The sequence below is a fragment of the Phalacrocorax aristotelis genome, chromosome 3 (genome assembly GCF_949628215.1).
Source record: "Phalacrocorax aristotelis chromosome 3, bGulAri2.1, whole genome shotgun sequence".
Lineage (NCBI taxonomy): Eukaryota > Metazoa > Chordata > Aves > Suliformes > Phalacrocoracidae > Phalacrocorax > Phalacrocorax aristotelis.
The window spans coordinates 36,777,472-36,796,484 of NC_134278.1; the positions used below are offsets into that span (position 1 = coordinate 36,777,472).

A 19,013-nucleotide genomic window follows, 5' to 3' on the forward strand; every position below is an offset into this window, starting at 1 on the left:
CTCTCCCCAGCCAATATCAGAAATCACAAGCACTGAAGATATCAAAGATGTATGTATGGAGTCAGAGTCCTAGATTTCCAAATACATAATGCAATACTGATGTTTTTAGGAATACACAAAATAAAAAGGAACAAGATTCAATTTAACACTGAGAAACTAAATCACTAAAGATGTCAATTTTTATTGAACTAATGAAGTATACTGCCGTTTCCACAAGGTGGGATCAGCAACATTCACTGTGTACAAGAAAATGAAGGCAGTGGTCACAGTTATTTCCTTCTTTCAAAGTCTAGGTCTGCAGATGCGTCGACTGACTGAGGAATCTGACACACTGCTCACTGTGTTTTTCTATAGACAGTAATAAGAATATTTGGAAAACAACTAGTATTGCTGTTCACTACAAAGCCTCCAATTTTTATTTTGCATATCAAACACCGTTTTCAATGACATTATAAATTGTAAAGACTTTAGGATATGCCCACAATTATGTTAACATTGGCAGTATTCAAACTCAAAATTAGAACTCCTATCTATAAATATATCTATCACTCCATGAAGATACTCAGACCCATTTTTATCATTTAGCAGCAAGTCTCTTGAAATAAAATGCCATGCCAATCAATGTATTATAAAATTTCATCTTGTTTTGCAAACTTACGTATTCTTTGTCAAGATAAGCTTTATTCTTTTCTGCCCAACAGCAGACAGCAGCCTTATTCAAGCTGCAGAACTCTCTCACTTTTAAAATTCAGATCTGAAAAGGCTAAATACCTTGATAAGAGACAGGAGTAACAACAAACCTACTAAGCAACTCACTTTATGAAGTGTAGCAGAAGATCTGTGACAAATTTGGCAGATTTGACAATAGGACTTCCGGGTTCATTAAATGTGCGAGTATTATGTTCTATGTACCGGACTTCCCACATTAATGAAGAAAGGCGCCTGTATATGAAGGAGGGAAGAGGGGAGGGGGCAAAAACAAGTACAGACTTCATTCTAGCAACATATATTAAAGAGGACAAAAAAAGCCTTACATCCTTCTTCCAGTGTATTATCCCATTCATCATCCTTTCTTTTTTTTTTTTTTAACATTAGATCAGAAAACATGCACACTTTGATATGTTGCCCTATGAGACCAGCAGAAGGCAGCTCCCTCAGGCTTCCTCTCTCATGTTATGTCCTGCGGCAATTTATACAAATGGCTTTAAGAATATACAGCTGACACTCCTCAGGAAAATTCAGCTGTGATGCTTCAGCTTTTATTATTTATGATATTCAAAGTTGAGGATTAACAAAATAGTAATAAAAAGTTATTAGAAGTATACATTTTTTCTGACAGATAACGATTAGAATTTCTCACATAGTTCTGATTTAATAGCCTAACTATACAATAGCCACAGTATGAAAAATGATGCACAAAATCAAAAATAACTGAAAAAATTAAATCCAAATCTAAAAAATGCAATAAAGAGGAAATACATACTATTTCAAATAAAAACTCTGACAGCACAGAAGTTACAAATACATGCAATCTTCTATTTTCATACTAGGAAAACATGATGAAAAGAAATGCTGCACAAATGTTTTGTAGAGTGAAGTGTAGCATAAGCATTTAGATGCAATTTAATAATGTTTTTGGTTTCAGCATTTTGTTCTATAAAATGCCAGTGGTGACTGGGAAAAGTCACATTTTTTCTGTTTTGTTTTGCATTTTTTAAAAATATACCGGCATGCTAAGAGTAGTGGTTTAGAAGAGAAAAAAAAACATTGTAAGGTGAGCCTCATGAAAAGCTACCAAGATCACAAGTGATCTGAACAATCCCTCCTGCAGAAGGTAAGGAAAAAATTTCACTGGAAAGCACAACACAAGATTTCCTAACCATGCCTCAGCAATACTATGAACTAATAAAACCAGATTTACTGAAGAAGGTGTGCTGATTACCAAAAATAACTGCTTGCTCTTTTGACAAGAGAAACAAAATCTGGCAAGAAGTCCTCACCACCTCTGATTGCAAAGCAGAGCATTATAGAAGTGAATACTGCATTACCTTATATCACACAATAAACATGGAAATATGAATGTGCATTATCACATTATAATGTACAAAAAACTTCGCTTTCTGCAAATGAAAAACTGATTTCAATTTAGAATTCAATCTTCATTTAGTACACATAAAGTACTACAAATTAACTTTGAAATTTGGCCCAAAAAGTGCTATCCATGTTTATTCAAAACAAGTATTATAGGGGTGCTGATTTTCAAACTAGAAATATCCCAAGAACCTAAATAATTTAAAGGAGCAGAGTCCTACAAAGATAATGTTTACTGAAAAAAACCAACCCAAAACCAAACAACCCAAAAAACCACCCAGCAACTGCAATCATAGGAAAACGTCAAAACAAGCATCAAAAAGTTGAAACTTATTTTTTTGCTGTCCAACAATTTAGAATTTCACAGCCAACAATTTAAGAAGCTATCTTCTGTGTAGCTTCTGAAGTGACAATTCAAGATTTTTTTTTAAAGCACATTACAACAAAAGCACTTGACGTATTTCTAAGGTTTCTCTTATTTAAAAAAAGATTTTTTTTTTTAATTGTAAAGAGGAAACTTAATCTTTTTTACTGAAAGTCATTTTACTGACCTAGTCTCTGGTCCTGCAATTTGAACCTCACATGGAACAAGCCATTTGTGTAAGCAGGAATCTGCATGCCACATAATTCTAAAATACATTTTGGAAAAGAGATGTTCAATCCTTTTTAAAGTTTTGTAAAATGGAAACCTACATGAAGGACAGAAGATGGGAGAAAAGGACAGCGCACACCTGTACTCATCTCCTAGTTGGGTATTACAAGACAGAGCTATGAAAAATATGGTTGGCACTATTTCACAGCAGGAACTGAAACTTGGATCTAACCTGTAAAATCTGCTTTCCAGCCTTTGTTTAATGGTGCTGAGGTCTGTGGGATATGCCACAACAGTGCAATACATAGGGTAAGCCTGAAGATCCACAGGTGCCACAAATGCAGAAGCAATATCTAGAGAGAATGGAAAAAACAATCAAAAGTTATATACCATAGAAGTCCCTTAGTTTCAAGATTTGCCCCCTGCAACATACGCTTCTTCTTCATGTTTGAAATGCATAGCACTTTCCCCAAAAACAACAACTACTCTAGATATTCCAAACAATGTGTGATATTCTACATATAAAAGTGCTTGCTGAGGTGTATGCTGTAAGTACAATCACCACAGTGACCACCCATTCTGTTGTGCGTGAAGTGCTCCACTCCTCAGAGACATGGCAAGTGGATGCAAAATACACATTTGAAAAGCAGATATAAATGTATAGCTTCTACATATATTAAGACATGCAGTTCAGTATTGATATTTACAATACAGGCTCATTTCATTTGGTTTTATACTGCCACTCTCCCATCCTCAAACAAAGCAATGCATTAAAAGTTACAGTACTATTTCAGTCTCCTTAGGATATGGGTGAAATCCACAGTCAAAATAAAATAGAAACACATTCTCCTGTCCCTACCTAACAGCAAAGAAGCCTTCTAAAACCAACCCACTGTAATGCTAGAAGACTGCTGAGCAATTTAGTCTGTTCACCTACACAAACTTGGCTTTTTCCTTCTCTCTTAGAAGCATGAGTGCTTAAACACATCATTCTAACATTTTATACCTCAAGGGAAAATACCGTAATACAAAAACAGAGAAAGACCTTTAAAGCCTCCCTCAAAAGTCTTTAAAACCAGCAAATATGTTGTTGCTAAACAGACCGCTCTTCTTCTAAAAGCTGTTTACTTACTCTTACGAATGTTCTAGCAACTGCTACTTTGTACCGATATGCACCACATATGCCATAGTTAAATCCCGAACTAAGCAGTATGCTGTACAACATAATGCAACATGTAAAACCATTACTCTTAGATGACACAGTGAAAACAACTAGAATTTAATTTCCTCACAAGTTATTTTAATGTAATTCTGTAATTTGGATTACTACCGTACAGGATATTTCCTTCCTTTTGGAAGCAAAGGGAAGCTTCTTATGTAGTATGTCACCAGGGAAGCCATACCGTGGGACATTTAGGTATCAGTATTATTTTGAGAGTTCCGTAAGTGTCTTACCTTGCTTCAAGTACTTCAAAAAATCAGTTAAAAAAATTATCTGTGACAACAACATATTTAGGACCATTGTTACCCCAAAACCTATGACTGCTGACTTAACAGTTTGCTTATCACAAAACATACAAAAGACTTATGATTCAGCCTGTATTTCACTGACACATCTCCATCTCAGACACCCATCTTTAATCATATAAATATTGCAGTGATGTGTTAAACATTTTAACAATTTTTTAGAAACTAAGGCGATGTGGGGGAGAAAACAGGAATCAGAAAACGCTAATACAGGGGAAATCTACACATAGGTATCCATTCTCTAAGGAAGTATATAAGATTCCCCCTCTCCCCTGTCTGCTGTAACAGAGTTAATATCCTGTTCATCATAAAGTTTGCAATTTTAACCCCACCATGAGATTCTGGTAGCTCAATCAAGTACTTGTTTTTAGCATGTAAAACCCAAACCCCTAGCATATATCAAATTATCTACCAAAAAGGAACAGTTTCCTTGAAAACAGGAGAAAACTTAGGTTTTATATTTACTCACTATATGAAAACCTCAAAAATGTGCAATGAGAAAGTTTTGTTCCAATTAATCAGAAGGTAAAAGGTGTATTTTATCACATTAATTTTAGTAATTTCAGAAGTACACAAGGATAGTCTGAAAAATACAACACAAAAATGTTTCTCTTGTTATTCAGGATTTACCTAGAGTCATGAGCTGGTTTATCCCTGCAATAATTCTGTCGCACTCCTCGTCTCGGGTCCTGGAACCCCACTCTCCATCCAAAGGTTTGTAGAGCAGTGTTCTACGTTCATCATCTGTTAGAGGAACACTAGTTCCCAGTTCTTCTGGAAATACAGCTAGAATGTAACATGAAAACTAAATAAAATATAAATCTTTTTATCTTGTGGAATTCAAAGATAGGTAACACCATTTTACTAAAAAAACCAAATCCATAGTACTTGATTTGCTCGAAGACATTTTGGATGCATCCAGTATCCTTTCTGTATATTGTTGTATGTTAAATTTAAATCCTTACAATGCAGTTTGGTGTACAGTCAACCATTGGAATAATCTCCCCAGGGAAGTGGTTGACTCCGCCACATCAGACACTTTTAAGGTTTGGCTGGACAGGGTGCTGGGCCATCTTGCCTAGACTCTGCTCTAGACCCTGAGGTCCCTTCCAACCTGGGATTCTGTGAGATTTTCTGAAAAAGTCCTCCATGAAGCAATATTTATCCTCTTCTGGATAGCTAATTGTGGAATTTATTTTAGAGCTAGCTAAGACACTCCTGTACTACACTTAAAGTTTCTGGGTTTGTTGGTTTGGTTTTTTGTTTGTTTGTTGGTTTGCTTTTTTGTTTGGTTTGGTTTTTGTTGTGGGGTCTGTGTCCCCTCCCCCCATTTTAGACCTGAAATTCTTGGTAATAAATTACTTCGGTAACGAATGGTCGATGATGTTCAGATGGATTTTAAGATAATGACTCTGATGTTGATGCTAAAACATTCTCCAGGTAGTGGTTCCACCTTGTCACAGTTTTGTGAGGTCAAATGCTAAAACCAGAGCTCCTCAGCAAGCAAATTAAAAGTCCCATCACCCTAGCATTCTTAAGCACCTACGAACTTTGACAATTCATAATGTAACAGCAGATTTTTAGAGTATGATGCAAAGTGCTCCTCTTGAACAATTTTATTTTCTTTTTAAAGGAAGGTGTAACAGAAGTCAGTATTTGTGTATACAGCAACAAAATCAGGTTCAGGTTTGGTTATCCGCCTATTTTAACTCATTGTTTTAATCATGTTATCACTCTAATTTCTGTATTTTACTTATGATGAAGAGGTACCCATTAAAAGAAGGGCTGAACCAAAATGAAAAGTTGAAACAAAGATTTAAGACTTACAAGAATTAAGAAATTTTTATGGTTATTTATATGGTTACTTATTAGTGACAGTATTATCAAACGTTTCCTAGAACACAATGAAAAAATTCTGATTCTACGTAATTTTTAACTAGACTTTTATGAAATCTTAATAAAACCTCACAGTGAGGAAATAAGAAATACTACATTCTTATCTGTGAACAGTGCCCATGCTACGCTGTCCACTCTGCAGCACGTCTACCTGCCTGCCACACGTGCTGGGCCACACACAGAGCAAATCCTACTATCATCAAACTATCTCACAGGCACATGTTGCATCTTCAATGCACTGAATGTCCACAGGTGTGCTGACAGGTCTCAGGGCAGTTTCCTCAAAGCTGACATAGGGCACAGGTTTATCTTCACTCCTCCCTAACTGTACAAAAAGGTAACTGTAACTGTGCATCATCTGTTGTAAGTTTTTGTAACATTTCTGTCTATTTCCAGCATACACATAGTTTGTCTAAGTATGGCTGTATGTTTTTTCACAGTTCATTTATCTTGATCTGCTTTTAGTTGAATAATGGATTTAAGGATGTTCTTCAAATGCAATTGGTTCGTGGGCCTTCCCCCCACTCCCCAAGAGAAACAGGGTTATTTAGGTAAAACCATACAACATTTTTTTTATTCTTTATATACACTCTTAAAGCGAATTATTAATGTATCATACCATTACTTGGTATCAACTCCATGTCCCAAGGGCTCATCTTCTCAGTATCACCATTGTCCCAGCTTAAAAATAACCACATTTATATTAGCTACTAATATTGCTTCAACAATGTAATTATTTATATACCACAGAATATTACACTAAACTGATACAGTGAGATGCAGGACTGAGTTTAATGAAAGCAAGTTGCTCAGTCAGAACTTCAAATGAAGAAACTAATTAAAATAAAAGATTGAAGGTAAATTTGCTAACCAGACATTGTAGCACTGAAATAAGCTATCAGGATAATCAGGCTGAAGAGGTTCCTGGCTTTCGATTGTTCCAAACCACCAAGCATCATCTATAACTGACCTGAAACGATCACCTAGGTAAGAACACAAAATAGTTTCATCAATACAAAGTACCGTACTCCTCCCAAGAAAAGCAGTTTTTAGGTAACTTCGGCTTGATCTTGAATACAGAAATCCTTTTCAACACTTGTAGGATCAACAGGCAAACGTGAGTCACACTCAGTTTTTAAAAAAGTATTACTAAAGTCTTCCTGAAGGCTGCTTTTAAACCAAAATGAAAGTTAATAGGGCATTAAAAAACAATTGGTGTTCTGCAAATCTAGCTAGCTATTCTTTATATATCAATTTATTTTGTAATTTCATAAAAAAGGCAAGACATTTCAATGCTGTAACTTCAAGCCTCAAATCTACTTGCATTAAACACTACATGCTATCTTAAAGTAACTGAACACTGTGACACTTTTGTCCAGGGAATATTTTACATGCTTCTGAGCTCCGCCTCTGTAGTTTCCAAAGTCCTTTTTCAGCTATCCAGATGTAACTCAGAGGTTCATTCCCTTTACTATGCAGGCAATCCGACTGATAGAAGAATAAAATTTATTAAAGCTTCTTCAAAAGGTTAGCAAAGTAATTTACTATGACTGGAAATGGTTTCACTACTGCAAAGCTTTTGCCTAGCTGAGAAAAAAAGGTCAGTAGTGTTATTAGAAGAAATTACACGTGAGAATACGTGTATTACACACCATCATAAATTCTAACATTTTCTGTAACGCATGCCACAATTTAGAAACAATTTTTAATGAAGTATTCCGTTCACTCAGTACAAGAACAAATGTCATTTAAATATGAGATTCCAAGAACTGCACATTTTTGTTTTCATGGGATTTGAACATACACACACTTGCTCAACTGCTGCAATGTTTGTTCTATTTCAATACATCCACACTCTGCCTGAATGTTTGCTGCAGTTGTCTGAATTAATAGGAAGTAAATATAGTCTCAAAAATGTTCCGCCTTCTTTACTGCATTTTTTTTTAAACTGAATGGATTGCAAGTGATTCTAGGATGGTTACAAAGCTTCCATTAATAATCCTAACTGTGCTGAATGTAATAGAACCAAGTGTACCAGAAATATCTGAAATGCAAAAATCAAAAATGTAAATAAGGGCTGATGCTTTATTTTAAAGGAATAAATTATTCTGAAGAGCTCTTAAAGCACAGTCTCCCAATACGGCATTCCCTAGTGATCAGTTTTACAAAGAAATGTGTGTAGGTCCAACCGTTAGTGCCTTCATGGGGAAGAACATTAAGCAGATCAAACACACTTAAAGCAGCATATGGCAGCAGCTGCTTCCGATCTCTCAAGAGCCACAGCATTTCTATGGACAGAATGCTAAAGCAGAAAACATCATGATTGAAAAAGCCCGCAGAACAATCTCTTAAATTACTAGTTTTCCAATGTCCTCTGTGTTATCTCATCTACACGGACAGCAGACCAAAAATTCTTATTAGAAGGATTTAGTGTAATCTTCCAGAACTGTGTATCACCAGATAACCTTAGCTTGATGAAAACATAAAATGTATGTTGCACTTAAAGTGGCTGCTATGTAAAAGACAGGTACGCACACGTGTCTAAGACGTACAGCTAAAGCTGCAGGAATCCTACTGGAATAGCTTTTAGCCCAAGTATTAATCTTGTAAATAAGATACAGATATGCAATAAACAGAATCTGAGTAGAAATAAGAACCTGCCACTTCTCAAACTTTCTAAGTTTCTAAGTGTGTTCTTTCTGAAAGCATTCATACATTAGTATATATTTAATATTACAAAATATAAATATCATAAATAAGCAAATATTCTCGCTTTAAAAACAAACAAACAAAAAACCCCCCACCAAAAACCCCGCACAACACACCAAGAATTGTTATTGGTTAAAAGATCAATGTTTTAATGACTTAGAGACAGAAAATTTAATACCCAGTGACTCTCTAAATAGCAGCTATAAAAAAACCTGACCTGTAGGCTAAATGCCAGAAATCATAAAGGAATAAGTAAAAAATAACAAGAGTAGTCCTAAGACGACAAACCAGCAACTGCATGACATGAAAAAAATATCAGTTTGCTAATGAAAAGCTACAGTGAAAGTTCAGAAGACTTCAGCAGGTCAGACAAATCTTGGGGATTTCAGATTCACGTGGTTAACAAGTCAGGAACAGTTCCGTGTACAGTTCTAAGGCATCTCTCATTATCCTGGTAGAAAATATGATGTATTTTCAAGGAACATCTTTATATTGTGTTCCACACTGCAACAAAACAGTGCACAATTTGCTCCAAGTACATAAGCATACACTAGTAAAATACCCAAAGTGTCAGTGCAGAGAGCAGGGTAGTACTCTGGAAGAGTTTTAACAGTTTTAACAGCTGTGTCTTTGCTATCTTTGCTTTAGCGTTTCATACAGATGCCAAGGAGGAGGCTGTTTTACCACTATTTTTCCCACCCAAAAGACAACTGAAGAATGAATTCTAACACACGCTTGTCAGACTTACAAACCGATATTAGACACTACTGGCCTGAAACTCACATTATTTACATTGAAGGCTTGATAAAAGTTCTGGCACTTTCATAATACTTTTTTTGTGTAGCTCCAATTCTTTCTACACTGCAAGTTTCCTAGCAATACAGTTGCCAGCCCAGGACGATGATGCCATCTGTGCTCAGAGTCTTGCGAGCAGCAAGGGTAACATTTCAGAGTCCATTTTTCTATAACAATGGCTGACAGATGACTTCTGGCTAGACTGTTCACATACAAGGTACGGCAGTCATTCTTCTACTGCTGCCATGTTCTTGTGGGAAAACGTGTATGGCATGGCAGAGGAGGACATGACCAAAGAACCATAACCATCAGGAAATAGCAAAGCTTGGTGACATATTAGTAGACGTTAACCAATCTTGCCTCTTAAGGGATCTTTAAACTGAAACAATCTTTAAAGAAGAAATTCAGGTTTATATTTCCTATTGTATCACAAGCCTAGGGTCTTTACCAAATTCCCTACATAACCGAAGACTCGCTGTCTTTTTGGACAATATAACATGAAGTATGAGATGATATGGAACTTATTAACATGGCATCATGTAATTTATTCATTTACTGCTATGGCATACATCCTAAACAAGGATATCACGATGTACATCAAAGGACAGGAGATCAATTCATCTTTCCTGGCAGAAAGGACGGGTAAGAAAAAAATAGAAGAAGAGCTTTTAACATCCAGCTCTGCCACTTCTTCAGGTTACCCAGCTACAGTGGACTTACAAGAGGACAGCACTATGAAAACAGCTAATACAAACTAAGGAGGCAACATGTTTGCAGAAACGTATGTCATATCAGTTGTTTCTACAAAACCGATCAGATTCACCATCATGTTCTTGCATTAAAATCCTCCATTCCCCTATATAATACACAGAATCATATAAGCTGGAAAAGACCTTTAAGATCATCAAGTCCGACTGTTAACCTAGCGCTGCCAGTTCACTGCTAAACCATGTCAATAAGCACCACAACCAAATGTATTTTAAATACCTCTGGGGATGGTGACTCTACCACCTCTCTGGGCAGCCTATTCCAATGCCTGACCACTCTTTCGGTGAAGAAATTTTTCGTAATATCCAACCAAAACCTCTCCTGGCACATCCTGAAGGCCATTTCCTTTGATCCTGTCACTTGTTACTTGGGAAAAGAGACCGAAATCTACCTCACTACAACCTCCTTTCAGGTAGTTGTAGAGAGCGATAAGGTCTCCCCTCCGCCTCCTCTTCTCCAGGCTGAACAACCCCAGTTCCCTCAACCTCTCCTCAGAACACTTGCTCTCCAGACCCTTCACCGGCTTTGCTGCCCTTCTCTGGACACACTCCAGCAACTCAGTGTCCTTCTTGTAGTGAGGGGACCAAAACTGAACACAGTATTCAAGGTGCAGCCTCAGCAGTGCCGAGTACAGGGGCGTGATCACTTCCCTACTCCTGCTGGCCACGCTATTCCTGATACAAGCCAGGATGCTGTTGGCCTTCTTGGCCACCTGGGCACACTGCTGGCTCATGTTCAGCCGGCTGACAACCAGCACCCCCAGGTCCTTCTCGCCCAGGCAACTTTACAGCCACTCTTCCTTCCCCAAGCCTCTAGTGTTCCATGGGGTTGTTGTGACCCAAGTGCAGGACCCGGCCCATCGATCCAGCCTGTCCAGATCCACCTGCAGAGCCTTCCTACCCTCAAGCAGGTCAACACTCCCGCCCACCTTGGTGTCATCTCCAAACCTCCTGAGAGTGCACTCAATCCCCTCGTCCAGATCACTGATAAAAATATTAAACAGAACCGGCACCAAAACTGAGCCCTGGGGAACACTGCTCGTGACCGGCCGCCAACTGGATTTAACTCCACTCACCACAGCTCTTTGGGCCCAGCCATCTAGCCAGGTTTTTACCCAGCAAACAGTACTCCCATCCAAGCCATGAGCAGCCAGTTTCTCTAGGAGAATGCTGTGGGAAATGGTCTCAAAGGCTAGACTACCTACCCAGTCAACTTAACTAAAGTCTAGGTCGACAACATTCACAGCCTTTCCCTCATCCACTAAGTGGGTCACCTGGTCACAGAAGGAGATCACGTTAGTCAAGCAGGACCTGCCTTTCATAAACCCGTGCTGACTCGGTCTGATCACCTTGGTTCTCCTGTACCTGCCACGTGATGGCGCTCAGGATGATCTGCTCCATAACCTTGCCCAGCACCGAGGTCAGACTGACAGGCCTGTACACCCCTCGATCCTCCTTCCAGCCCTTCCTGTACGTGGGCATCACATTTGCTAACCTCCAGTCAACTGGCACCTCCCCAGTTCGCCAAGGCTGCTCACAAATGATGGAAAGCGGCTTGGTGAGCACTTCTTCCAGCTCTCTCAGTACCCTTGGGTGGATCCCATCTGGCCCCATAGACTTTCTGTGTGTCCAGGTGGTGTAGCTGGTCACTAACCATTTCCCCTTGCATTATGGGGGCTTCATTCTGCTCCCTGTCCCTGTCTTCCAGCTCAGGGGCCTGGGTACCTGGAGAACAACTGATCTGACTATTATAGAGTGAGGGAAAGAAGGCATTAAGTGCCTCAGCCTTTTCTTCATCCTTTGTCACTCTTTCCTCCCACACCTAATAAGGCTGGAGATTCTCCTTAGCCCTCCTTTTGCTGCCAGTGTATTTATAGAAGTTTTGGGGTTTTTTTTACTGTCTTTTACAGCAGTAGCCAGATTAAGTTCTAGTTGCGTTAGGGCCTTTCTATGGCCCTTCTAATCCTCTGTCTGAAAGTGGCAAGAAATGGTGCCATGTCAGCTGTGTATGCTAGCTACAACTCCTGAACTGAAGGCCTACAGGAAATAAGGTGGTACAGTAATTACTGCTACTTTACAGAAAATATGTTTAACATCCAGACCTGTTGTTTGTTTTGTTTTGTTTTTTTTTTAAAAAAGGCTATCAGTTTTTCCACTTTTGGGACCATGTCACTCCACAGAATACACAGAGAGGGGAAAGGACTTAACCATGTCTATAATCCTGTAAACATGGAATCATACACAAATTTCTCTCTTAGGGGAAGAACAGAGTTCATCCTGAACTCCGAACAATCAGTAATATTTGCTTCATCTTTTAAGTTTCAGGGACAATATAAAGCTATTCTTATGAAGAACAGATATATTTCCTGACCTCCTCAAAGAAAACCAACACCTCAGAGGATCATTTTGACATAATGCAGCTTTATCTCTCCCTAGTTAGATTTCATTGTTGGAAGGTGATCTTTGTTATCATATAGAAAAGATGACTAGGAAATAGATGTGACTGGAGGACATACCTGCCACGGACATTATTCAGTATCCATTGCTTTGAAATAACTAAGCACGGGCAAAGTAATACAAATCAAAACCATCCCCACATTACACAGCACTGAAATGATAATTATGTATACTTCAATGAAGCTGAACCATATGGGGTTTAGAACAGAATTCAAACAAGTATAGAGAGATGGGAAGGGCACTTTCTTTGTACAATCTAGATAACATAAATTCAAAAGTTGGAGAAGATGTTTCCACATTTCCATATTTCCAGCAGAAATTCCAGAAATTGAAAAAAAAAAATTATTGTAGCATTGCAGTTATAAGAGGGCCCTCACTCAAAAAAAGACACACAAGCAATATTTAGGCTACAATAAATTATAAGTTACCAATAAACACCATATTTCTAAAAAGTTTTCTTAATTCCTCTCTGCAAACACACAACTGATATTTTCTTTGCACTTTCTTCTACTGATCACCTTCAGTATTTTGTTTGCTTGCTGTAGCCTCAGTCAAGGACAAAGTAGGACTCCATATCCAAATACAGACAGAGCTTATTCTCGGATTTCAGCATAGTATTAGGACTTATTTACCATAACCTACTTCTTCAGAGGTTATCATGAAAATAGGTAGACACTTAGAAAAGCAAACAAACAAAAAAACCACCACACCAAAGAACCCACCCCCCCCCCCAACTCACCTATATTCCATCGTCTATGTTTTGCATCATCAAACTGCTGCCTCAGAACTAGGAAATCTATGACATCTGGCATATCATGGTACCTAATTACAACAGAACACACAACTATTAAGCGATAAAACAGCAAAACCACAAAGTATTTACATAAAAAATTAATGCTTTGAATTCAACACTTCAAAAGCAAATGCTCAAGTCATGACATTAATGGTATCTCTCAACTTCCAGCCTCACTCCCCCTTCACCCCCCTACAAGCAAGCCCCCAATTTGAATATAATATTGCTCTCCTTACTTCATTGTGAATGATCCTCCTGTTAGTTTACCAGTATCAGGATCAAGAAAAGCTAGTTTAAGACAGCAGAGAGTAGGCAATCCCACTTCATACTTAATCCCAACTATTTTCATCAGCTCTTGCTCCTGGAATAAACAAAATGTTATGTACCACCACTGAAGTTAAGATGACTGTAATGATTTTCTGAAACATGAAAATATGGGTATACTTAAAAGACCAGATTTCTGCCAGACCACGTCAGAATCAAGTATCTGAAATTTAGTCTTTCAACACAAGCTATTATTTCACAATGTAACTTGTCTGAAAAATGTTTTGCTATGAAGTGTAACCATCTCATCTGCTCAAGCAGATGCAAACAGAAGTACAGTTCAAGGTCTGATTTAATTTGACTATAAGTTAACCTTTTCCCCTTATTAAGAGGACAATATTAGAAACATCTGTATCAATATATTTTTTTTCAGTTAGTTTCCATACTTTTTTTTGATAATAAGATACCAGACAAAAATGAAAAAGTCATACCCGTAATTCCATTTTATGCCATGGTTGTTTCTTGGGATTAATACTATATATTTTGTTCTTCTTAGCCATTACAACGTATGCTTCATGACCTTGCCGGAAATAGTAAACCTAAAAGTGAAATGTGACAGTTATCTAACAAAGACTCTGAGAAGCTGAAATGCTAGCATATCACTGCCATACAATGTGTGTATGTTCTATTATCACTCAGTTTCTTCCACTCTGTTTTCTTGCAAAAGTCACAGTTTCTAAAAAAATTAAGTGGTGGACAATTAAAGCAGGTATCGTAGAAACATCTACAGAAAAAGTAGGGATAACACCATTTTCCCTACGAGCAGAATATCCTACATTACACATACAAGACCAAAAAGAAATCACTAACGAAAACATCTGTTTGTCATCACACTACAGAACAATTCAATGACAGTAACATGAATTCAAGTTATTCATCACTGTAGGACAGCCCTAAGATGACAATCAAGTACCACCAAATTCACTGTCTGGCTAATCATCTTTTTCGAACAAGAAATAAATTCTAGAAGAAAAATTCAGCTGTTGTTGTTCTGATAAGATTTTGGTGTTCGCTTCCATACGAAACATACACGTGAACAAACAGAAAATAGACATTTCAGGTGCTTATTTAGAATTTTCAAATCATTCCACTATAAATTTCCATGGCTCAGACATCCAGAGTCTATTAGTTTTACTTTGATCCTGTTATATATGATACCATGTGGATGAATGTTTTTGTTACAAACCACCACGGTAACAAAGTAGTAAGCTGAAAACCTTAAACATATATTCAAGGAATGTCTCTGAATTCCAAAACAGAGATTCCTCAAACTAACTAGAACAAATATCTGATAAACAGCTGTACTCCAGGTACAATGCATTCCAAATAAAAAAATCCTCTGCAAGAACCCCACGCCATAAACATGTGATTTCCAAGTAGGAAGAGGGAACAACAGGTTAAATGTAAAGGTCTAACACAACAGAAACAGCAGAGTGAAAAGCCCTCAGTAAGTTTGAGAATACATTTGTACATATAATCACACTAATATGTGTATTTCCACATACTTTCCAAAACTGGCGTATCATAAAACATTATAAACAGGTGTCTGACAAGTTTCTACATTAATAGTTATTGAACTTTCTTCATACCACATAGCAATTATTTTTTTTTTTTTTCACATGGAGGAGAACTCAGCACCACAATTTTTTTCAATTCTTGTTTAAAAACAAGCGGTGAGAGTCATCTTTACAGTGTCAGAATCCAACTGGCAAGAAAAGAACAGAGGCTACTGAGAGAGATCTAAAATAAAGCCTATTTAAATTACATTTTCAACATTATGACAATTGTTTCCCATACCTTCCAGTGAGTCAAAACAATAAAAAGTATCCACTTAGTGGCACAGGCTACAAACAATTCCTCCTACACTTACTGTTTGTTAAACCTCTACATAAATTCAACCCACTGTTTATGGAAGTGAAACATTTTTATTTTGTAAATGGCTCTAAGCATTGCATCTTCTGTCAGAAGAACAAACTAGAGAGGTATCTGTGGAAAAAAGAATTTATGCCTTTTCCCAGGAAATTATGTTTTTATTCTCGATAAATTCCTGCTTCTGTATGTTAGTTGTAGAACCAAGAAAACTGTTCTGTCATTAACACGGTAAAGAATAGTCCAATGAGTATGCATTGTATTTCAATAATCAGACAGGGAATTGAAGTCCCATGCCTCTGGAGTGTTTCCACTGTTCCTCAAGACATATGACAACGGTCTGTAAATGGCAGTATTCAGAAAGGGAAAAGGGACGGTATGTGCTATTCTTATGCACTGAGTATAACTAAATATAGCACTACTGTTTTTCCTTGTTTGTACAGCTGTAGGAGAATGAATTTGAAATATCTCTCCTCCCAAATCTTATAAAACATAACACACACACCCCCACACGTTCAAAGGCCACATGAGACCTCTTCTCATCGTATTTCTCTAATTAAACCGACATTTTATTTCTGTGGATCTCAAAAGTAACTTTCTAGATAATAGCTTCTTCTCACATCTTAAAACAAATCTGGGGAGGGCAAGTATCAGAGATGGAATTTTAGACAGAGCAGTCTGATTACAAACATGCTCTATTGGTGCAACTACTCCTACTTTCTAGGCACAGGACAGGAGATTTCCTGTTCACCAATATAAAACATTTTTCAGCAAAAGAATGCAGCCTACTTAGATATTCCTAGTACACACTGCACAAGCTGTTCAGCAGGTGCCAAACCAAACACACCAGTTTATCTTACTAAACCGATACGATGTTAAAAGTCTCCTGGGTGATGTGGTACAGATAAATCTTTGGCTGCTCTACTGTATCCAGATGGTATCAGGCACCAAATATATTTATTTGGACTTGATCTTTTGAACAGCACAATCTCCAAAACATGCCTGCTGGAGGGTATATATACATAAGAATTTTCTCCAGTTGAAACTCTTGACTTTAAGTGCTCCTTCCCTCACTCACTAGCAATGCCGATTCAATTTTTGAATAGCTGTGCTGTGAACTGCATCAGTGAAGTGATCCAGTAAAAATAAAACTGCTTTGGACATGCAACCTCTGCTCCTGATTCAGTTTCTAAGGTGGCACCTACGAACAGCTCTAACTCAAGACCAAAACCAATCAACTTTGCCACCACCTCAAGTATTTCTCCAACTGCATTCTGAAGGTGTGAACTACATGAGAACTCTGTTTAGTACCTCAGAAACACACCGCTCTCAGAAGAGCCAACAGACTATACATTACAGCACAAGCCAGGTATTTCCTCTTAGTTTAACCTGAGGGGTTTTCAGGAAACACGCACAGGCTCTGGTTTTCAGACTGCCTTCTATCAGATACTACTTATTCACACAATTCACTGTAATGTTCACATGCTACGTATTGCAAAGTAGAAAATTGTTGGTTGTCCTTTTGCTACTGTATTTTGAGATATCTGGGCCATGTTTACAATGTGTTTACAGTCTAGTTTGTATAAAATACATATATATAAAACTTCTCTTGTGGTCTTCTGCTGTAAAAGGCCAGCAGAAATTTTCTGACATCAGAAACACAAGTGAAAACAACACTATCAGAGATTTTCTTCAGAATAAACAAATTTTTAAAAAGAAACAACACAAAAACCCACCCTCAGCCCCAAGGTTTAATTCCTGGTTTTTACTTCAAGTACCAAAGCAAAGTTTTCCAAACAACTTAGATTCTTATTTTGTATCCATTCTTCAGCATACAATATGCTCTACAACTAAGGACTAGTTTGACTAGATAAAGCATCTCACACAGCCTGTATACATGTGTCATATAACACACCAAACACAGTACAAGCAGGAATGTTCCTGCAACAGCATGGAATAAAAAAAAAGTCAAAGCAACACTGTGCAAAATATTTTTTTAAGCATGGGAAAGACTAAAGGAAGTGAAAGCAAATTTTAGCCAGATCAAAGAATATTTTGAAGAAAACCCAAAATATTCTAATAATAATAGGTATCAAAATCTCTGGAACGAAATGCACAGAAGAAAATAAAAAAAGGCAAAACCAAGCTGAACAAAGCAAGAACACAGAGGAGAAGAAAACAACAGTACCTCATCCCCCATCTGTGGCACAAATGGGCACCGACGAGGAACAGTGTCTGTAATCCATGCTGAAGGCAGCCATTCTTCCAGTGTCAAACCATTTTCTGTCAGAACTCCTACAGCCAGCCTCTGAAGAAAATGCACACGAAAGATTAATGTGAATAAACTAACATTTGGGAAAGCCTTGTATTTTGGGAAGTGTTTTATTAAAATTAACTGCCATTTCTTAAGTATACTTAATGTAAAAAGGAAATTGCCAGTGTGAAGATAAATCTTACTTAACTGCTTACAGTAACACAAAGACCAAAACCAATAACAATGTGAAAAATTAAGTGGGGTTTTTAGGTTGGGGGTGGGTGGGTGGTTTTTTTTTGTTGTTGTTTTTGTTGTTGGTTGGGGTGGTGTTGGGGAGGCTTTTCTAATAAAGCCTGAATTTATTAACACTCCAGTAACTATGCCTCATGCCCAAGAAGATAAAACTGTAACATGCCATTCTCTTTAACCAAATTCACATAGTTGCCTTGGCCCACAGGACACTACAACTATATAGCTGCCTCCAATTAAGGAACCCCTCAAAATAAGGATGAAGAGATTAACAAATGTAAACAGAGGTAAAGCATGTGGAAATGACCCTGATTGGGCATGTCCACATTACCTTCCGGCATATTTACTACAATGTGCTGTGGAACTGCATTTTCAGGTTGTATGTCTACACCATTGATTTGTAAAGTAACGAAGTTCACTGCAGTTGCTGGTCCTAGGCGGACACTGCATGTCCATACCTAATAGGCCAGATAAAGCAGGTTTTTGTAAAACCATCCAAGCAAGGCTGCTTTGAAGTTATTAACACTATCTTGTGCATGCACAGGAAGCAACCTTGGCATGGTTGTACAGAAATCCACTCCATACAGCCACAGATGGAAACCCCTGCATCCCTGGACTGCAAACGGGATACACCAAGTGTAACTCCATTGCACAAATTCAAATGTGGTTTCACCAGGATGGGAACTGCTT

General features: G+C 37.7%; 1 protein-coding gene across 3 annotated transcripts in view; it reads right to left on the reverse strand.

Annotated features, from left to right (window-relative positions):
* The window catches only part of PHIP (PHIP subunit of CUL4-Ring ligase complex), a 118,334-nt gene that overhangs the window by 11,681 nt on the left and 87,640 nt on the right, over nt 1–19,013 (reverse strand). For all 3 annotated transcript variants that reach the window (XM_075087135.1, XM_075087134.1, XM_075087133.1), the window contains 9 exons: nt 18,009–18,128; nt 14,383–14,490; nt 13,864–13,988; nt 13,574–13,656; nt 6,978–7,089; nt 6,726–6,787; nt 4,841–4,996; nt 2,916–3,036; nt 817–942 (listed from right to left, as the gene is read on the reverse strand). In XM_075087135.1, the coding sequence (XP_074943236.1) occupies nt 817–942; nt 2,916–3,036; nt 4,841–4,996; nt 6,726–6,787; nt 6,978–7,089; nt 13,574–13,656; nt 13,864–13,988; nt 14,383–14,490; nt 18,009–18,128 (1,013 nt within the window). The remainder of the gene's footprint in view (nt 1–816; nt 943–2,915; nt 3,037–4,840; nt 4,997–6,725; nt 6,788–6,977; nt 7,090–13,573; nt 13,657–13,863; nt 13,989–14,382; nt 14,491–18,008; nt 18,129–19,013) is intronic.